Source organism: Schistocerca cancellata, chromosome 5 (assembly GCF_023864275.1).
Source record: "Schistocerca cancellata isolate TAMUIC-IGC-003103 chromosome 5, iqSchCanc2.1, whole genome shotgun sequence".
Lineage (NCBI taxonomy): Eukaryota > Metazoa > Arthropoda > Insecta > Orthoptera > Acrididae > Schistocerca > Schistocerca cancellata.
This window is the reverse complement of record NC_064630.1, coordinates 475,635,887-475,659,160: the sequence shown is the minus strand read 5'-3', so window position 1 is coordinate 475,659,160 and position 23,274 is coordinate 475,635,887. Positions and strand designations below refer to the sequence as shown.

The window sequence follows — 23,274 nt, the reverse complement described above, 5'->3', positions numbered from 1 at the left end:
TAATACGTGCATGTGGTTAATAATGCAATCAAATATGTATAGTTGGTGGGATGACTTGGGTGCCTCAGCGAGACACACAGACGTACCGTAGGTGCAACCACATCGGAGTGGTATCTGCTGAGGGGCTAGACAAACACGTGGTTCCTGAAAAGGGACAGCAGGTTTTTCAGTAGTCCCAGAGGCAAAAATCTGGATGATAGACTGATCTGCCCTTGTAACATTAGCCAAAACGGCCACGGTGTGCTAGTACTCCAAACGGCTGAAAGCAAGAGGAAACAACAGCCGTAATTTAACCCGAGGGCATGCAGCTCTACAGCATGGTTAAATGATGAAGTCATCCTGTTGGGTGAAATATTCCAGAGAAAAATAGTCCCCCTCAGGAATCTCCAGGCGGAGACTACTCAGAAGGATGTCGTCGTCTGGATCGGCGCTCTACGGATCGGAGCGTGGAATTTTAGATCCCTTAATGGGGCAGGTAGATCAGAAAATTTAAAAAGTGGAAATTGATAGGTTGAAGTTGGATACAGCAGCAAGTAGCGAAGTTTGGCGGTATCACGAACAGATCTTCTGGTCACATGAATACAGGGTTTTAAACACATAATGAAATAGGGGTAATGCAGGAGTAGGTTTAATAATGAATAAGAAAATAGAAATGTGGATAAACTACTGTGAACAGCATAGTGAACGCATTATTGTAGCCAAGACAGACACGAAGCCCACACCCACCAAAATAGTACAAGTTTATATGCCACGTTGCTCTGCAGATGACGAAGAGATTGAAGCAATATGTGAAGAGATATAACAATTATTCAGTTAGTTCAGGGGGTGAAAATTTAATAGTGATGGGGCACTGGAAGCCGACAGGAGGAAAAGAAAGAGAAGGAAAAATTACACGTGAATATGGTCTGAGGGAAAGGTATGGAAGAGGAAGCCGCCTGGTAGAATTTTACACCGAAATTAATCGAATCATCGCTAGCACTTGGTTTAATAATCATGAAAGAAGGCTGTATAAGTGAAAGAAACCTGGAGTTACTGTACGGTTTCAGACTGACTATATAATGGTAAGACGGGGATTTCGGAAACAGATTTTAAATTGTAAGACATTTCCAGGGGCAGCTTTGGGCTCTAATCGTAGTTTATTGGTTATGAACCGTAGTTTAAAACTAAACAATTTGCAAAAAGGTAAGAAATTAAGGAGATGGAAACTGGATAAGATGAAAGAACCAGAGATCGTTTCGAGTTTAAGAGGGAGCATTAAGCAACGACTGACTTGAACAGGGGATAGGATTACAGTAGAAGACGATTGGAAAGCTTTGAGGGAAGAAACAGTGAAGGCAGCAGAGGATCAAACAGGTAAAAAGACAAGACCTAGAAGAAACCCTTGGATAACACAGGAGATACTGAATGTAGCGGAGGAAAGGAGAAAATACAAAAATGCAGCGAATGAAATAGGCGAAATGGAATACAATTGTCTAAGAAATGAGGTTGACAGGTAGTGCAATATAGCTAAGCAGGAATGCTAGAGGACAGATGTAAGAATTTAGAAGCATAAGACACTAGGGGAGATTAAAGAGCCCTTTGAAGAATATGAAGAGCACAGATGGAAAATCAGTCCTAAGCAAAAAAGAGAAAGCTGAAAGCTGGAAGGGCTGTATAGAGGGTCTATAATGGGGAGATGAACTCGCAGACAATATTATAGAAATAGAAGAGGAGATGGGAGATATGATACTGCGAGAAGAATTTGACAATGCGCTGAAAGACGTAAGTGAAAAATGGTCCCAGAGTAGATGACATTCCGTCAAACCTACTGATAGCCTTGGTAGAACCAGCCACGACAAAACTCTTCCATCTGGTACGGAAGATGGACAGGCGAAATACCCAGACTTCAGGAAGAATGTAGTAATTCCAGTTCCAAAGAAATCAGGTGCTGACAGGTGTGAAAATTAACGAACTATCAGTTTAGTAAGCCATGGCTGCGAAATACTGACACGAATTTTTTACGGAAGAATAGAAAAACTGGTAAAATCAGTCCTCAGGGTAGATCGGTTTGGATTTCGGAGAAATTTAGGAACACGCTAGGCAACGCTGACCCTAAGACTTATGCCAGAAGATAAGGAAAGGCAAACCCACGTTTATAGGTAGACTTAGAGGAAGCTTTTGACAATGTTGACTGGAATACTCTCTTTGAAGTGGTGAAGGTAGTAGGAGTAAAATACATGGAACGAAAGGTATTTACAGCTTGTACAGAAACCAGATGTCAGTTACATGAGAAGCAGCTACATGATGGCAGGAACATGAAGCAGCGTATGAGATGGGAATGGGACAAGGCCGTAGCCTATCCCTGATATTATTAAATCTGTACATTGAGCAAGCAGTATGGGAAACCAAGGAAAATTTGGAGAAGAAGTTAAAGTTCAGGGAGAAGAAATAAAAAGTTTGAGGTTTAACGATGACATTGCTATCCTGTCAAAGACACCAGAGGACTTGGAACAACAGTTGAACGGTATGGACAGTGTCTTGAAAGGAGGATAAAAGATGAACATCAACAGAAGCAAAACAAGGATAATGAATGTAGTTGAATTAAACCAGGTAATGCTGAAGGAACTAGGTTAGGTTGTTGTTTGGGTTGTTTTTTTGAAGGGAGGAGACTAGACAGCGAGGTCATCGGTCCCATCGCGTTAGAAAAGGAAGTCGACCGTGCCCTTTCGAGGAAACCAACCCGGCATTGCCTGAAGCGATTTAGGGAAATCACGGAAAACCTAAATCAGGATGGACGGTCACTGGATTGAACCGTCGTCCTCCCGAATGCGAGTCCAGTGTGCTACGCACTGCGCCACATCGCTCGGTAACTAGGTTAGGAAACACAGTTGAAGTGGTAGATGGGTTTTAGTATTTGAGCGGTAAAATAACTGATGATGGCCGAAGCAGACAGGATATAGAATGCAGGCAGGAAGTAGCAAGAAAAGCGTTCTGTATAAGAGAAATTTGTTAACATCGAAAACGGATTTAAGTGATAAGGAGTCTTGTCTGAAAGTTTTTGCATGGAGTGTAGCCACGAATGGATGTGAAACATGGACGATAAACAGTTTAGACAAAAAGAGAAAAGTAACTTCTGAAATTTGATGTTACAGTGGAATGCTGAAGGTTAGACGAGTAGATCAAATAACTGATGAGGAGATAGTCAACAGAATTGGAGAGAAAAGAAGGGATCGGTTGAGAGAACACATTCTGAGACATCGAGGGATCTCCAGATTACTGTCGGAGGGAAGTCTGGGGGGTAAAAAACGTAGAGAGAGACCAAGACATGAATATAGCAAGCAGATTCAGAAGGATGTAACTTGCAGTAGTTATTCGGAGACAAATAGGGTTGCACAAGATAGAGTAGCATGAAGAGCTGCATCAAAATGGTCCTCGGTCTGAAGACCACAATAATATCAACAACAACAACATTATGATACACTCAAACTGACAGGGAGGACGGAACACAAACAGCTGGTGCGTCCGTGGGTCTATTGGTTTTTATGAGTCAGGTTAGCAAATTCTTCTTTAAGAAACTATATATTTTAAAAAAAGCAGCCGGCCGGTGTGGCCGTGCGGTTCTAGGCGCTTAAGTCTGGAACCGCGTGACCGCTACGGTCGCAGGTTCGAATCCTGCCTCGGGCATAGATGTGTGTGATGTCCTTAGGTTAGTTAGGTTTAATTAGTTCTAAGTTCTAGGCGACTGATGACCTCACAAGTTAAGTCGCATAGTGCTCAGAGCCATTTGAACCATTTTAAAAAAGCAGAGACATTACTATCGTAAACATTGTCATTTTTATCATTTAGACAGACTCGGGTTGTTATCTTTAGTTTTTGCGGTTGTTTATTGAACTCCTTTCTGAGTCACTGACAGCTTTAGTAATAAGCAATAAAAGCCATTTTTCTCCCAGTACTGTAGCTATGGTCATCATTATTACTCTCAAAATGCGTTGGGTGTGTGTGGATGAGCGTGAGTGAACAACGCATATTATTCTGACTTGTACAATCCTACATTTTTCTTAAGTGACGAGTAACTACAGAAATTTGTTGTATAATGCATTAGTGAGCGTAAATGTGCAAATTTACCCTGAGGTAACAAAAGTCAGACTGCCGGGATGGCCGAGCGGTTCTAGGCGCTACAGTCTGGAACCGCGCTGCTGCTACGGTCGCAGGTTAGAATCCTGCTTTGGGCATCGATGTGTGAGATGTGCTTAAGTTAGTTAGGTTTAAGTAGTTCTAAGTTCTAGGGGACTGATGACCTCAGAAGTTAAGTCCCATAGTGCTCAGAGCCATTTGAACCATTTGATGGGATACCTCCTAATATCGCGTCGGACCTCGTTTTGCCAGTGCGGCAACACGACGTGGCATGGGCTCAACAAGACTTTGGATGTCCCCCGTAGAAATGTTGAGCCATGTTACCTCTACAGCCTTCCATAATTGCAAAAGTATTGCCGGTCCACAATACTGTGCACTAACTGACCTCTCAGTTATGTCCCATGGGTGGCCAGATTATTATCTCGAACTGTCCTGAATTTCTTCAGACTGGTCGCGAACATTTGTGGTCCCTAGGACATGGCGCATTGTCACGGGATCATGAAAGCCATGAATGGCCGCAAATGACCTCCAAGTAGCCGAACTTAGCCATTTCCAGTCAATGATGAGTTCAGGTGGACCAGAGGACTCAGTCCATCCCATGTAAACACAGCCGGCACCATTATGGAGCCACCACCGTCTTGCTCAGTCCCTTTTTGACAACTCGGGTCCATGGCTTCGAGCAGTGTGCGCCACGCTCGATCTCTACCATCAGCTCTTACCAACTGAAATCCGGACTCATCTAACCACGCCACGGTTTTCCAGTCGCGTAGGGTCCAACCGATATGGTCACGAGCCCAGGAAAGATGCTACGGGTGATGTGCTGTTAGAAAGGCATTTGCATCGGTCGTCTGCTGCCATAGGCCATTAACGCCGCATTTCACCACACTGTGCTAACGGGTACGTTCGCAGTACGCCCCACAGTGTTGTCTACAGTTATTTCACGCAGTGTTGCTTGTCTACTAGCACTGACAACTCTACGCAAACGCCACTATTCTCGGTCGTTAAGTGAAGGTCGTCGGCCACTGCATTGTCCGTGGTGAGAGGCAATGTCTGAAATTTGGTATTCTCGGCACATTCTCGACTCTGTGGATGTCTGGATACTGAATTCCATAACCATTTCCTAAATGGGATGTCCCTTGCGTCTAGCACCAACTACCATTCCACGTTCAAAGTCTGTTTATTCCCGCCGTGCGACCATAATTACGTTGGAAAACTTTTCACATGAATCATCTGAATACAAATGACAGCTCCGCCCATGCGCTGCCCTTTCATACCTTGTGTACGCGATTCTTCCACCATCTGTGTATGTGCATATCGCTGTCGTATGACTTCTATCACGTCAGTGTATGTTAATATGTAGATTTGTTTGTCTGCAAACTGAAGATTATCCGAAGAGTAAAAGTTGCTGAACTTAGTAGTTTGAGCTGCACATGCTCCGTATTTTATATTTATTGTGTGCTTTATGGTGGAAGCGACGCAAATTTTTCGTAAATTTTGATTTATTCTAATGTCCGTTTCCATTCACAGATTCATTCTTCCATCGGCACCACCAGTGCGAGATTAACTGCCTCAGAATACCGCAGAACATGTCGGAGCAGTCTCTTTCATCCTTTGGTAAGTATTCATTTTTGTCTTCCCTTATTTACTCTTTTCTCAATTTTACGAGAAGGTATGATTTCCAGAGTTGCACCACACCGACAGAGACTCCATTTTCCTCTATTTTGTAAATCTTCGATGACTGCTAAGAAATATTCTTATCTTTAAGGCACCTGCTGAAGCGTTTGAATATCTGTAAACTAGATTTATTTGTGATGGTCATCTATTTCGTCACCACATGGACTCCATTACGTTACAACTAATGATAATATCATGACAACGCTGTTGACATTCAACAGTATCGTTTATCACAATAATCTACTTATGATTGTATTCAGCGTATGCAAATCAGAGTCAGAAATTATAAATTTGTTCCAAGCAGTATATATGAAAACATTCTTCTCAGAGAGAAATCTTACTGTACTTCTTAACGCACTAATTATATGCTTTCGAGAATCAGTGTTTTGACGATAAAAGCAGCGCTTCTAATGGCGCCATCTTGTTTGACTTCAAATACTCTTTAAAGAAAACTAACTGCTTAAGCATACAAGGGTGTATGATCTGCAGGAAAGCACATTTGTCACAAAGAAGAGGGAGAAAGTGGACTTAGAGCTGCCGATTCAATAATTACCTATGGTTGAGAGTGGACTTCACTGGAAAGAATTCGTGTGTAGAGGCACTGAAACCAACAGTCACTGATTTCAGAAAACAAAGATATTTTAAAGACAAATAATCTTCACATACGGCTAACGTTTCATTAAACACGAGTACTAAGGTAGTTTGATTTTGTTTCCAAACGTCTTTGAAGTATGTCACATTTTCGTATTGTACCACTTACAATAAAGTAAACCTGCAACAACGCTCATTTTTATTTATTTATTTACTTATCCTGATGGGATCAGAGACATCAAGCCCTGTCTTTTAATTGAAAAGGCATTCCACTTATTTTACATTATGACTGTTACGACATAAGTTTTATATAAAACTTACATTTAATATCAAAACCAACAGTAATAAATAACTATAAGCTATGTAGTGCACACTGTAGTAGTTATAGCAAAAAATAATTCCGTTCATGAAGATCACAACAAAATTACGGGCAGGTAGAATCGAACTGAGGGCAGTAGCTGCACTGGGTAAGACAGAATGGGTGGGAAAGAGGAATGTGTAAAAACACAAGCAATAAAGAGAGTGGGGTGAGTGATTTAGGAACGAAGAGAGACAGAAGGATAACTGGGAGAAGATGGAAGCATTTGCTTTACTGTTTGTCAGAGAGAAACTGGCCATACGTGTTAATTTTACGTGTGAAAAACGTGAGGCTGATAAAAGAACGTGTTTCAGCTTTTGCTTAAGCACTCAATTGTGCACACAGAGCAGGGTAGCTTGTTGCAGAGGCTGACATCAGCAAAAAGAGGAAACGTTTATGAATTTTTTTGTTTGTTTTATGAACGTGTACAGTTAGGATACCAGATAAAAAAGAGTTTGTGATTCGATAACAATGAGATAATAGGTGGTTAATCTCTGAAGCTACATACTGGAGAGCATAAGCACTGGGGATTCGATGAAGTAGATATAGAGTGCAATAGCCATGTAAAATATCTGGTCGCAGTCATTTTGGCTAGGCATCTGCAGCACTGACACGGTCAAACACAGGTGTTGTGGAATGTAAAGTCCACAAGAATTCATGGTTAGTTAAGTAAACATTTCCTTTCCAAGATGGACTGTGGCAGAATGACTTACTTCACAAGTTTATGTCCTGTGAATATATACTCCGAAACGTTGGGAGGACTCAGCGGAAGTCTTCCTACACGAGGCGCCAGTATTTTCTGCCCACATAAGGTGCTTAACCAAAGTCACACCCAAGTTATTAACCGTTTCCTGGTATGGTGTTGGGATACCGTCGAGAATAATAAGGGATAATTGTACCCGTAAGTTAGAAATAATTAGTTTTTTATCGGATACTGAAATTACTTGTGACAGGTTCGCACTAAGTTTAACAGACAAGGTTTTCACCCGTCTGACCACTGAGGACATGTGGACGCTCGCAGTATTGGTATCTCCAAGTCTGGCCTTAAAAGTGAAGCTAGAGGCTGTCGGCACAGGTACAGTATTTACAGCGAAACAACACCGGCGTTATGTCATTGACGCTCAAGGAAACAATAGTGGGTGAAGGACGGACCACTGTGTCGTTTCTAAGAGCACATGCTCACATGACGAGTTTTCATTCCCACAGACAAAGCAGTTCTGTTTTTTCTCAAGCAACTTTTAAAGCTCTTCAGCACATTATCTGAAAATTCTGGCTGTCGCGTTTTTCCGGACAGCATATGTTGTGTCTAGACAAGACAGCCTAGATACAATGAGAGGAAGCCGAAAGGCACGCGCTTAAACCCACGTAGGCTGGCGCGAGGTCTGAAACAGGATACGTAATGAATGCTATAAAGAAAAGTACGTAGCTTCTGGAATACTTAACTTTAATCCACATTTGTAGAACATCGCTCTTGATGATACATTAATAGAATCTTAATATCAATTGAATACGGCGCCTTGCTAGGTCGTAGCAAATGTAGCTGAAGGCTATGCTAACTATCGTCTCGGCAAATGAGAGCGTAATTATCAGTGAACCATGGCTAGCAACGTCGGCTGTACAACTGGGACGAGTGCTAGTACGTCTCTCTAGACCTGCCGTGTGGTGGCGCTCGGTCTGCAATTACTGACAGTGGCGACACGCGGGTCCGTCATATACAAGCGAACCGCGGCCGATTTAAAAGCTACCACCTAGCAAGTGTGGTGTCTGGCGGTGACACCACAGCATATCAAAGTTTACGGCATGAAATACTTTGCTGAAATCTAGTAGTGGTTGTATCAATATTACGGCCTCAGTGTTGTCTCTGGCATATTTCAGGATGTAATTTATCGTATATAGTGCAATGTTTTGTAAGTAGGCTGTTTAGGTTTTTATATTGGTAACACCACGTAGCGCTCTGTATGAAAATCACTGTCTGTGCTGTCTGCAGTCTGTGGCTGGTTCGCATTGTTGTAATATTCGCCATTGTAGTGTTGGGCAGCTGGATGTTAACAGCGCGTAGTGTTGCGATGTTGGAGGTGAGCCGCCAGCAGTGGTAGATGTGGGGAGAGAGATGGAATTTTGAGAGCGGACGATCTGGACGTGTGTGCATCAGAGACAGTAAATTTGTAAGACTGGATGCCATGAACTGCTATATATATTATGACTTTTGAACACTATTAAGGTAAATACATTGTTTGTTCTCTATCAAAATCATTCATTTGCTAACTATGCCTACCAGTAGTTAGTGCCTTCAGTAGTTAGAATCTTTTATTTAGCTGGCAGTAGTGGCGCTCGCTGTATTGCAGTAGTTCGAGCAATGAAGATTTTTGTGAGGTAAGTGATTTGTGAAACGTATAGGTTAATGTTAGTCAGGACCATTCTCTTGTAGGGATTATTGAAAGTCAGATTGCGTTGCGCTAAAAATATTGTGTGTCAGTTTAGTGTTGATCAGAATATGTAAAGAGCGAAATGTCTGAGTACGTTCAGTTCTGCTCAGCTGTTTGAAAATCAAATAATGTAAGAGGTTTATCGGCACAGTTATTCATTAATTTTTTCTAAGGGGACGTTTCAGTTTGTTCTTTGGTGCAACCGTAAATAGGACTGTTCTTTGTGATACAAATTAAAATTGCTTAAGTTTTCTGTCACTTTTAAGTGAACAGTTTATCTCAGATCTTTGAATACTGTGGGTAAGATGCTAGTTGGCTGGTAATTACAGGGTAAGCAAGAGGTTAAAATTAAAGCAATACAGAGGTACTGAGCGTACTTCTGCCTAGTACTATTCAAGAAAGTAGCAGCAACGGGAGAATATGATCCTGGTACACAATGTATCCCCCCTGTATCTTCGTACATTTACACACAACTGACGGGTATGTAAATACTAAAATGTAAACTTTCACGGCCGGAAATATCATGTCCATTATAATTATCCGGGCTGTTATGCCGTGGTCGGTTGATGAATGCTGTGGTGATTCCCAACGTTTTCGTCTCCGACTGCGGGAGACATCTTCAAGGGGGTCCGTAGCTTGATGGAAGATCCAACACACACACTGGCTCGCTACTGACTGCCGCTAAATTCCGTGTCCGCGCGCCCCCGCGCCGCGGCGTGACGTCACGTGTTTTGAAAACGTCAGTGCAATTGGCCGCTGTCCGTCGCCGTCGATCGCCGTTGCCATCACCCAGTAGTGGACGAGTGGTACACATCTTCTTTAACACCGGCATCCATATACCGTTTAATTTGACGCCCTCCTCCTTTTTGTTGAAATTATTTGGGTGTTTAGCGATTTCGATCGCCTCCCTGTAGAGCCTTTCGTAATATCCGCTCGTGGCCGCTAGTACTTGCGTCTCCTCGAAACGAATATTGTGGTTCCCTGACTGGAAAGCATGCTCCGCAACAGCTGATCGTTCTGTTTCTCCTCTTCTACAATTTCCCTTGTGCTCTTCCAAACGTTTAGAAACAGTTCTTTTAGTGGTACCCACATAAACATCACCACAGCTGCATGGGATCCTATACTAGCGGCCACGAGCGGATATTACGAAAGGCTCTACAGGAAGGCGATCGAAATCGCTAAACACCCAAATAATTTCAACAGAAAGGAGGAGGGCGTCAAATTAAACGGTATATGGGTGCCGGTGTTAAAGAAGATGTGTACCACTCGTCCACTACTGGGTGATGGCAACGGCGATCGACGGCGACGGACAGCGGCCAATTGCACTGACGTTTTCAAAACACGTGACGTCACGCCGCGGCGCGGGGGCGCGCGGACACGGAATTTAGCGGCAGTCAGTAGCGAGCCAGTGTGTGTGCTGGATCTTCCATCAAGCTACGGACCCCCTTGAAGATGTCTCCCGCAGTCGGAGACGAAACGTTGGGAATCACCACAGCATTCATCAACCGACCACGGCATAACAGCCCGGATAATTATAATGGACATGGGTATGTAAATGATAAGTGTTCCTGTTACCTGTGACAAGGAGAATGGCCCCGAGAGCGCATTAGTGTTGTTCATGTTTGGCGTTGTTATCAGGCCCGGTACTGTGTATAACGGGCGTGACTAGCGTCACATGTTGAGTGATCACTGTCAATGACACGGAGATGCTCCGGACTCGTGTGAGGCAGCATTATCAGCACCTGAGAAGTCTGAAAGGGGCCTCCATGTGCGTCTCCATTCGGCTGGCTGGTCGAAATGCGCAACGTCCATTATGTACAGCATCCAGATGTGACAGCGGCCTGACGTGGGACTGCTTCGGAACGTGAGGGCAGATATATCCGTCGTCAAGATTCCAGCCGACCACGTCTATCTACCACAAGGGGGGATCGCTATAATGTACGTGCGCACCAAGTACATCTGTGTCTGCCTTCCGCGAACAGGTGTTGAACTCCCAGCAACATTCTGTGTTATCCCGCACCACTGGTTAGAGACTAGCAACAGCTGGACTACAGAATTGTCGTCCTGTGCATAGGCTAACTTTAACAACACAACAGAAACGGCGGTGTTTAGACTGTGCTGTGACCGGGAAGCATAGAATGCCGATAAATAGTGTCGCATCGTGTAACTCTTCAGGCTTTCCCGGCGATCTAATGACATCTTGAGTTGTCGGGTGTTCTGCCGGATATCAGCGTCGTACTTGCACGATATTTCGGTCACGTAGCTCGAGACCTTCATCAGGTGCGACCTGAGACTGCTCCTCGAGTGGACCTGGTCCAGTATTTATGCCTATGGCCCTCCCCATCCACCAACGGCTGCAGGCGCTTCCTCTGTGGTCCGCGCCCATTCCCTGCGACCTGCTGGAGCGTTGCTGCTCCGTTTTCCGTCCGCTGCGGTTCTAGGTGTTCCCTCTGCGGTCCGCGCCCACCAAACCCGCTCCTGGGGGTTTCATCTACGGTCTGGGGTACCAAGCGTTCCCGCAGCAGGTCGCAGGGAATGGGCGCGGACCACAGAAGAAGCGCCTGCAGCCGTTGGTGGATGGGGAGGGCCATAGGCGTAAATACTGGACCAGGTCCACTCGAGGAGCAGTCTCAGGTCGCACCTGATGAAGGTCTCGAGCTACGTGACCGAAATATCGTGCAAGTACGACGCTGATATCCGGCAGAACACCCGACAACCCAAGATGTCAGTGTCGCATTGTATTCAACGATAAATCCCTCTTCTTCATTACGCTAGATAACCGGCGACGGCGGATATGACAGCGACCTGGGAGATATCCCATTCCTCCAGTCTGTTGCGGAGGCACATCAGTGTTCTTTCTGGCGTCATGGTCCCGTGAGTCACCGGGTATGTCCTCAAGTCACGGCTGGTAGTGACTGAGAAACTCTGACAGCACAACGGTACGTAACAGACATCCTGTGTCGTGATGTGTCACCTCCCATGTGACAGTTTCGTGGTGCCATTTTTGAGCAGGTCATTGCTCATGCATACATAGTACTTGTCACTATGAACTGCCTGTGTGACGTTAACGCACTCTCTAGCCAGAAAGATGCCCAGATCTGTCCCCAATAGGAGAAGTTTGGGACCATATCAGACGTCAGCTGCGTCCCAGTGTCAGTATCCAAAATATCAAGGACCAGTTACAACAGTTGTGGACCAGCTTGCCTGAAAAGAGGATAAAGCAGCCTTATGACACTCTTCCCAACAGAATCAATTCGTGCATCCAGGCCAGAGATGGTGCATCATCGTACTGAGAAGTAGGCTGATTCTGCCAAGTTCTGTGTAAATTCTACTTGACACTGTAATAACCGTTATAACATCACATACCCTCTCAGCCCGTCAAGTTCATTTTGTTATCTCCTCCCCTTCTGTGTGTTTTATTTTTCTGTCGGACAGTGTAGGTGCAGACAGATCAAGATGTGTTGTCTCCATCTCAGACTATCGGCGGTTACTCTCAAACGGCTACACCTAACTGCTTAATTCTTTCTTCACTTCCTTTGAAGCTTCTGGACACAGAAGCCATACAAAACTTTCTCCCAGCGTTTCCTCTCCGATTGCGTGAGGCATTTTCAAAGGTAAAGCGGCGAACTGCAACCAGAACTCAAGGGAGCCCCAAATATATGGGCAATGTATAGGGCACCACAGTCCGCCACATGAAGTCGGCTACGATATTATTCCTGATAATGCCAACATGAAATAAATCGAACGAAATTCTTAGGGTGCCACGATGACATCAAAATTTTATTTCATTTAACACCTTTCTCTTTTCTGTCATAATTATTACGGTGTTTATAAATATCTATAGCCTCTCTGTACACCAGAGCATAGTAATATGATGTTTTCAATACGACGCTCGTCTCAATGAATTTTACTTCATGACCACCCTCTTGCAAAAAATTGTTCCTGTGCGGCCGATTTATCCTTACGTCCTCACGCGGCAATTTCCATTGTATTATTCAACCAGAAGGGTGTTCACATTTCTTTTCGTGGTACAATAATAAACCAATCCACAACTGCAAGGAATTTTATATACAACCGGTGTAGGTAAAGGCAGCCGAATATCTCTTGCCGGTTTTAAACATAATCTTCACGGTGAGTCGGAAGATAGTTTCGATACCATACTTCCTCAACACTTTCCCAAGACGATCTGTAAACTTACTGCCGAAGGGAAGGAAAATTTTCTCCTTTGGCGACCTGATTCTCTCCCCAGGGCGAAATGCTCGATCTACACTACTCATCAGGAACATTACGATCACCGACCTACTATCGATATAAACCCGTCCATGCGGCCGGCCAGTGTGGCCGAGCGGTTCTAGGCGCTACAGTCTGGAATCGCGCGACCGCTACGATAGCAGGTTCTAATCCTGCCTCGGGCATGGATGTGTGTGATATCCTTAGGTTAGTTAGGTTTAAGTAATTATAAGTTCTAGGGGACTGATGACCTCAGATGTTAAGTCCCATAGTGCTCAGAGCCATTTGAACCGTCCTTGCGATAGCAACGTCACCTGGCAAGGAAAGACTGCTAGTCAGACACACGCACGGTGCATAAAGTATGTCACCGTCCTATCCGTGTGTATAATGTGGATGGCGCGCACAGTCTGAGTTTGGCAGAGGGCAGATTGTGATGGCCCAGAGGCTGGAAGCGAGAATTTCTGGAACTGCACGACTTGTCGATTGTTTGAGGAGTGATGTTCAAATGGTTCAACTAACTAACCTAAGGACAGCACACAACACCCAGTCATCACGAGGCAGAGAAAAGCCCTGACCCCGCCGGGAATCGAACCCGGGAACCCGGGCGCGGGAAGCGAGAACGCTACCGCAAGACCACGAGCTGCGGACGGAGTGATGTGGTGAGGGCATTCAATACGTGGCAAACCAGGGTGAAACCACGTCGAGACGTGCTGGAGTTGGGCAGCTATCCGTCACTACAGATGTCGGACGTCGTAGGCTGGGCAGACTGGTAAAACAGGACAGGAGGAGAACCGTGGCAGAACTAACATCAGACTTTAACGCTGGGCAAAGTACAAGTTTGTCTGAACACACAATGCACCGAACACTGTTAATGATGGGCCTCCGCAGCCGACGACTCATGCATGTGCCAATGTCAACATCATGACATCTGCAACCACGACTGAAATGGGCAGATGACCGTCGGCACTGGGCGTTGGCGCAGTGATGAATCCCGATACCTTCTTCATCATGGCGAAAGGAGGGCGCGAATCAGTCGTTTTCCAGGAGAACACCCACACTGCGGCACAAACACAAGCTGGCGGTGGCTCCGTTATGCCATGTGGAACATTCACGTGGGCATACATGGGTCCAGTGGCGCTCGGGCAAGGCACCATGTCGGCCAAGGTGTAGCGTGCGCTGGTTGCAGACCACGGACACCCCTTCATGACGATCATGTTTACCGACGGCAGCAGCATTTTTCAACAGGATAATGCTCCATTTCAGACCAATTCCGCATTCCTGGATTTCCGGAAGGCTTTTGACACTTTACCACATAAGCGGCTCGTAGTGAAATTGCGGGCTTATGGAATATCGTCTCAGTTATGTGACTGGATTTGCGATTTCCTGTCAGAGAGGTCACAGTTCGTAGTAACTGACGGAAAGTCATCGAGTAAAACACAAGTGATTTAAGGCGTTCCGCAAGGTAGTCTTATAGGCCCTTTGCTGTTCCTTATCTATATAAACGATTTGGGGGACAATCTGAGCAGCCGTCTTCGGTTGTTTGCAGATGACGATGTCGTTTATCGACTAATAAAGTCATCAGAAGATCAAAACAAACTGCAAAACGATTTAGCAAAAATATCTATATGGTGCGAAAAGTGACAGTTGACCCTAAATAACGAAAAATGTGAGGTCATCCACATGAGTGATAAAAGTAACTCGTTAAATTTCGGTTACACGATAAATCAGTCTAATCTAAAAGCCGTAACTTCAACTAAATACCTAGGTATTACAATTACGAACAACTTAAATTGGAAAGAACACATAGAAAATGTTGTGGGGAAGGCTAACCAAAGGCTGCGTTTTATTGGCAGGACACTTAGAAAATGTAACACACCTACTAAAGAGACTGCCTATGCTACTCTTGTCCGTCCTCTTTTAGAATACTGCTGCGCGGTGTGGGATCCTTACCAGATAGGACTGACGGAGTACATCGAAAAAGTACAAAGAAAGGCAGCACGTTTTATATTATCGCGAAATATGGGAGAGAGTGTCACAGAAATGATGCAGGATTCGGGCTGGAAATCATTAAAAGAAAGGCGTTTTCATTGCGACGGAATCTTCTCACGAAATTCCAATCATCAACTTTCTCCTCCGAATGCGAAAATATTTTGTTGACAGCGACCTACATAGGGCGGAACGATCACCACGATAAAATAAGGGAAATCAGAGCTCGTACGGAAAGATATATATGTGTTCATTCTTTCCGCGAGCTATACTAGATTGAAATAATAGAGAATTGTGAAGGTGGTTCAATGAACCCTCTGCCAGGCACTTAAATGTGATTTGCAGAATATCCATGTAGATGTAGATGTAGACATGTCACAAGGCCAGGAGTGTAATGGGGTGGTTCGAGGAACATAGTGGCGAGTTCCAGTTGATGTGTTGGCACCCCAACTCGTCAGACCTGAACCCCGATCGAACACATCTGGGATGTACTTGAATGTGGCGTCAGATCTCATAGGCCCCTGTCCGGAATTTAGGAGAAATAGGTGACTTGTGTGTGCAGATGTGGTGCCAGTCAACTCCTCCCAGCGACCTACAAAGGCCTATTTGCTTCCATGCCACGACGCGTCGCCGCTGTTATCCGACCAAAGGCGGACGCTTACAGGCTATTAGGTAAGTGGTCATAATGTTCTGGCTGATCAGTGTACCTCATAGTTAGAATAACCATTTTCCTTGAATGTCTATCACAGATGTTCATCCTCATCTTCTAAATAAGTCAGCTCGCAAATTTTGTACGCCCTGTCTACTAATGTTTTAATCACACCTCGTTTTCGTCTCTGGTGGTGGTTGGACTCTTTTACGCGTGGCTTTTTTATATACTCTATGGCCCAACGTCTCGTCTCCTCGTTTGATAACAGACATATCCAAAGAATTCAGTTGGCCATTATTTTCCGTCTACATAGCAAACTGAATTTTCGGATTGATACTGTTGAAATGTATTAGGAAGGCATGCAATTCCTCTGCACAATGTGTTCATACTACGAAAGTATCACCGACATAGCGGTACCACCTAGCTTCGTTATAATCGCCATACATGTTTCAGTTATACGACAAAGTTACAACACTGCTGTCCAAGCTTTGTTGCATGTAACGAAACCCACTCTCTGTAGGGGAATACTAACAGACGAACAGAGGTACCTCCTCCTTCCCAGGTGACTCGTACTCGCGACACCAGACGTCCGTCCCTGGCCGGGGTCCGCCGCTGCAGGCAGCACTCTCTGCCGGCGGCTGCTGACCTCGCCGGTACGCTTTACTGTAGACGCCAGGCGATGCGTAAGCGCGACGCAAGCTCGCCACATTCCACAGGCATCCGCCGCCTATAGTCTGCCGCCAGCAGACACTCCAAAATACGACAGCCCGTTTCACGGCGTCTGTGGACGTCCTTGAACGTGATCAGTTTCCTTCCAGTGATTTACGAGATGCTTACAACATCTACACCTACATGGATACTCTGCAAATCACTGTGCGGCAGAGGATTCATGGAACCACCTTCGTAATAATTCTTTATTATTGCACTCTCAAATACCGCGCGGAAAAAACTAACGCCTCTATCTTTCCGTGCGAGCTCTGATTTCCCTTATTTTATTATGATGATCGTTTCTCCCTACGCAGGTCGGCGCCAACAAAATATTCTCACACTCGGAGGTGAAAGTTGGTGATTGAAATTTCGTGATGAGATCCTGCCGCAAAGAGAGACGTCTTTGTTTTCATGATGTCCACACCAAATCCTCTTTCATGTTCGTGACATTCTCGCCAATATTTCTCGACAATACAAAACGTCCTTGAACTTTCTCGATGTACTCCGTTAACCCTGTCTGGGAAGGTTCAAAAAAATGGTTCAAATGGCTCTGAGCACTATGGGACTTAACTTCTGAGGTCGTCAGTCCCCTAGAACTTAGAATTACTTAAACCTGACTAACCTAAGGACATCACACACATCCATGCCCGAGGCAGGATTCGAACCTGCGACCGTAGCGGTCCCACGGTTCCAGGCTGAAGCACCTAGAACCGCTCGGCCACTCCGGCCGGCTATCTGGGAAGGATCCCACACCGCACAGCAGTACTCCACAACAGGGCGAAAAAAAGTTCAAATGTGTGTGAAATCTTATGGGACTTAACTGCTAAGGTCATCAGTCCCTAAGCTTACACACTACTTAACCTAAATTATCCTAAGGACAAACACACACACACACACTCATGCCCGAGGGACAACTCGAACCTCCGCCGGGATCAGCCGCACAGTCCATGACTGCAGCGCCTTAAAGAGGGCGGACAAGCTTAGTTTAGACAGTCTTTTTAGTAGACCTGTTGAATCTTCTAAGTGTTTTGCCAATAAAACGCAGTCTTTGCTTCGCCTGCCCCACAACATTTACCATGTGTTCCTTCCAATTTAAGTTCCTCGTAATTGTAATTCCTAGGTATTTACTTGAATTTACGGTCTCTAGATTTGACTTATTCATCATGTAACCGTCGTTTAACGAATTTCTTTTAGCATTCACGTGGATGACCTCACACTTTTGATAATTTAAGGTTAATTTCTAATTCGTTTTGCAATTTACTTTCAGCTGTTGATGACTTTACTAGGCGGTAAAGGACGGCGTCATCTGAAAACAACCTAAGACTGCTGCTCAGACAGTCTCTTAAATCGTTTATATAGATAAGGAACAGCAGATGGCCTGTAACACTACCTTGGAGAATGCCAGAAATAACTTCTATTTTCTAAATCAGTGTTGACTGTGTCAACAGAGAGTTCTCTTCTAGGTAATCCACAATGTTGGAATACAACACATGTTCCAAAACCCTGCTGCATATCGACGTCGATGATTCTTTTTTATTCTGTCACTTGCGCCTTTGTCCCTCATTTTGCGCGGGGTTGGCGTGGTTAAATCGGACTTGGCATGGTAAATTGAAGGGGTGGCCGGATGCCCTTCCTGCCGCCACCCCGTACCCCCCCAGGATGGAATCAGAGTACCCCATCTGTCTGCGTCTAGTGTAAACCATGGAAAAGCGCGGATGTGTTTCAAATGTCTGTGAGTCGTGTAACTGAGGCGGGACTTGGAGACCAGCCCGATATTCACCTAGAGGGATGTGGAAAACCGCCTAAAAACCACATCTAGGCTGGCTGGCACAGGCCCTCGTCGTTAATCCTGCGGGCCGGCGCGCCTACCCGAGTCCAGGAAGCAGCGCATTAGCGCTCTTGGCTAACCTGGCGGGTTATCGACCTCGACGATATGGACCTGTAATTTAGTGAATTACTCCTATTGCTTTCTTTGAATATTGATGCGACCCGTGAAATTTTACAGTCTTTGGGTACGGATTTCCTCAAGCGAGAGGTTGTGTATGCCTGCTAAGTTTGGAGCTATTGCATCAGCATACTCTGAAAGGGACCTAACTGGTATATAGTCAGAACTGGAGAACTTTCTTTTATTGAGTGATAAGTTACTACACTAATCCGAGAATCCTACTTCTAAGTTATTCATGTCAGCAGCTGTTCTTTCGAATTCTGGAGTACTTACTTCGTCTTCTTTGGCGAAGGAATTTCGGAAAGATGTGTTTAGCAACTCTGCTTTGCAGTACTGTCATCGATAGTATTTATATTTCTATCGCGGAGAGAAGGCAACCACTAAAACTGAACTGTCAGGCCGGCCGGAGTGGCCGTGCGGTTCTGGGCGCTACAGTCTGGAGCCAAGCGACCGCTACGGTCGCTGGTTCCAATCCTGCCTCGGGCATGGATGTGTGTGATGTCCTTAGGTTAGTTAGGTTTTATTAGTTATAAGTTCTAGGGGGCTGATAACTTCAGAAGTTAAGTCGCATAGTGCTCAGAGCCATTTGAACCAACCATTTTTAACTGTCACGTTGTAAATAGCCAGCGGAAGTTTGTAACGCAGCTTTCGTAAGATCTACAGAGGGAACACGAGAATGAATTGTTTATTGTCGGAGAGTGTTGCGTAAACCAAGTTAGATTGATCTGAGGAATTTTTCGTGTCAGTAATTGAAGAAGTCAGTCATTGTTGAAAATCCTTGAGTATCTCACGGGGCACAGCGCGAATTTGAAACTAGTATACAGTCAACGAATAGTGTACAGGGTATCTGAAAAAGGTTCATACGATTTCTCAAGACTAAATCTCTTAGATGAATGGAGATAGAAACTTGGGGAAGACTGTAGCTTATACACGAGACTAAACGGTTTTTATTTGCAGAAGAACCATCTGATTTTGCAGGCTTTTTTTTCATTTACATACATACAATACTATCCTAGTGTACATTGTACAGTTATTACGTTTAGAATCAAAATTTTCATTTTCCTTTGACAGATCTTCAGTGCACCCTTCACGACAGACATCTGGACCATAGTCTAACTCACTTGGTGTTGTTGAATGGGAATTTGGGTTGAGGAGGGAGGCGTGCTAGGGTAGTCCGTGCAGTTGTATAAAGCCACTGTGCCAGGATGACGCAGTGCTTAGAGCGTCTGGCTAGTAAGCAGGAGACCCAGTTTCGAATCCCAGCTTTGGTACAAATTTACATTGGTTGCTTCAGTATGCATGTTACATTGATAGATGTTTCAGACTTGAAAAGCTCTCTGGAATCATACAGTTTCATTTGATAGTCCAACTCCTTTAATAAGTTTGCAAGTAGATATGGAGTCGCTGCACGTGTGGCACAGGAAACGGTGGGAGTGGAAAGTGGCTGGGTGTTGTGTGGACGTAAACACTTAACATGTTTTAAACACATTTGTTGACAACAGAATTCAATAAATCAGAAGCTATGAGTAAAAGTAAAAAACATGAAAATGATCGACACCCCGTCTACAAGTATGCATTAACATAATATCTAGCGTAGAATGCCAAATGGTAAAATTCCTGCTCTTCAAAAATAGTTTTATCTTTACAATAACAAGGTTTGCACAAAGCGTCAGACAACCATTCCACTAATACAATCTGGAAGGAATGTCAAGAAGAATAAAATAGCAGGGATCTGTTTCAGGACACAGCATGCAACAGCCGACATACCAAAGGCCCAAAACTTATACAAAAACAACTACTCAACAAGAGATCATGATACACTGATAAATAAAGTTCACGGAACCAGACTGCATCAAACCTGGTCACAGGACGGACTAAATCCGACCACAAATTGAACAAGTCCAAAAAACAAAACTTAGAAAGATAAATCGCAAAGCACAAAAGACGATAAAATAATACACACACTCAAGATTTAATTAGCACATAATGATCTCGTACTAAAATTTATTTCAGACAGCAACGCAAGGGCTTGCACCAGACTCACTGTTCATCTATATCTACATCTACATTTATACTCCGCAAGCCACCCAACGGTGTGTGGCGGAGGGCACTTTACGTGCCACTGTCATTACCTCCCTTTCCTCTTCCTGTTGCGTATGGTTCGCGGAAAGAACGACTTCCGGAAAGCCTCCGTGCGCGCTCGAATCTCTCTAATTTTACATTCGTGATCTCCTCGGGAGGTATAAGTAGGGGGAAGCAAAAGTTTCGATACCTCATCCAGAAACGCACCCTCTCGAAACCTGGACAGCAAACTACACCGCGATGCAGAGCGCCTCTCTTGCAGAATCTGCCACTTGAGTTTGCTAAACATCTCCGCAACGCTACCACGCTTACCAAACAACCCTGTGACGAAACGCGCCGCTCTTCTTTGGACCTTCTATCTCCTCTGTCAACCCGACCTGGTACGGATCCCACACTGATGAGCAATACTCAAGTATAGGTCGAACGAGTGTTTTGTAAGCCACCTCCTTTGTTGATGGACTACATTTTCTAAGGACTCTCCCAATGAATCTCAACCTGCGACCCGCCTTACCAACAGTTAATTTTATATTATCATTCCACTTCAAATCGTTCCGTACGCATACTCCCAGATATTTTACAGAAGTAACTGCTACCAGTGTTTGTTCCGCTATCATACAATCATACAATAAACGATCCTTCTTTCTATGTATTCGCAATACATTACATTTGTCTATGTTTAGGATCAGTTGCCACTCCCTGCACCAAGTGCCTATCCGATGCAGATCTTCCTGCATTTCGCTGCAATTTTCTAATGCTGCAACTTCTCTGTATACTACAGCTTCATCCGCGAAAAGCCGCATGGATCTTCCGACACTATCTACTAGGTCATTTATATATATTGTGAAAAGCAATGGTCCCCTAACACTCCCCTGTGGCACGCCAGAGGTTACTTTAACGTCTGTAGACGTCTCTCCATTGAGAACAACATGCTGTGTTCTGTTTGCTAAAACTCTTCAATCCAGCCACATAGCTGGTCTGATATTCCGTAGGCTCTTACTTTGTTTATCGGGCGACAGTGCGGAACTGTATCGAACGCCTTCTGGAAGTCAAGGAAAATGGCATCTACCTGAGAGCCTGTATCTAATATTTTTTGGGTCTCATGAACAAATAAAGCGAGTTGGGTCCCACACGATCGCTGTTTCCGGAATCCATGTTGATTCCTACAGAGTAGATTCTGGGTTACTGTTATAGCAGTATAAACACCTAGCACAATCTAAGCAGAAACACAGCCAAATACAGGTGTTCGTAAAAGTGACGTTTTACGCCACGCACAACTGGAACAATATTCCTTTGTGCCCCACCATCCAGAAACACAAACCCAGCTCCTTGGGTCTTGCCAGCGCGACCTTACCACTGTTCGGCTTCAGAATAGCAGTATATGCGTCCATTCATGTCTTTGAACTTTATTCTTAAGACTAAACAAAAACATAGCTTCTCAGACTGAAATTTTTAATAGTATTTTAACACAAAATTCTTTGATAGTGAAGTCTATGCACTAACAATATTTAACATCTCGGTATGTATATGACAAATGATTCTACCGGACATTGCTTTCGTTTTATGTATTCTTCTATCTTGTCGACCTAAATCACAGCAGTATTGTACATAGCAGCTACGGAAAGCTGCTTGCACTTCGAACAGTACATTGCATTTCTACAATAACTAGTAGTCTGTAAAATGTTTCAGACCCTCTGGCTACAGTTGTGTACATTAACTCTTACTTATCTTAGCTACAGCAGAAGTATTTTTTCCCAATGGAGATCTGACTTAAACATTTGTGAATGTTCAACGTTTTCGTTATGCACCACTTCCGCTAACTGTTGGGCATCACTATGAAAATATCAGCAAGTCAGTGTTGCAGGGCGCAGCAGCTCTTAATCATCACAACACATGGACATGGTTGGTTCCCTGTACTCCAACGTATAATTGAATATTCTTATTACTATAGTTCAACTGACTCTGCTGTGGGTTTACTCTGTTGTGGTTCCTTACCTGCCTGCATGTCAAGGGTCAGCACTGTCTTTCCGTTGGAAGGACAACACTACTTCTTCAAGACTGAATGGAAATCCACTACTTCCGTGTGCATTTTCTTTTACTGCTCAGCCTTTGAGAAAAAAAACCTGCAATTACTACTGTGACGAATGATCAGAACTCGCTTTATGAGAACAATTTTTGTTTTTGACCAACATTGTATCAATAATTGTGTGCATTTGATATATTTGTTATCGTTAATTTAAAAAAAATTTAGCAAATAATTACTGGGCACTGCCCAAAACAATTTGTAAAATTTTTTGTGGTGAGCATGGGGGCTATGTAAGTAGGCTGTTTAGGTTTCTATGTTGGTAACGCCACGTAGCGAGCGCTCTGTATGAAAATCACTGACTGTGCTGTGTGCAGTATGTGGCTAGTTGGCATTTTTGGAATATTCGCTTGTGTAGTGTTGGGCAGTTGGATGTGAACAGCGCGTGGCGTTGCGCAGTTGGAGGTGAGCCGCCAGCAGTGGTAGATGTGG

The 23,274-nt window shown here is 44.4% G+C and overlaps 1 protein-coding gene across 1 annotated transcript in view; it reads left to right on the top strand.

Moving 5' to 3' along the window:
- LOC126187308 (proton-coupled amino acid transporter-like protein CG1139) overlaps window positions 1–23,274 on the top strand; it is a 1,061,389-nt gene that overhangs the window by 226,080 nt on the left and 812,035 nt on the right. Inside the window, exon 2 of the mRNA XM_049928307.1 lies at window positions 5,641–5,727. Within this exon, the coding sequence (XP_049784264.1) occupies window positions 5,641–5,727 (87 nt within the window). The remainder of the gene's footprint in view (window positions 1–5,640; window positions 5,728–23,274) is intronic.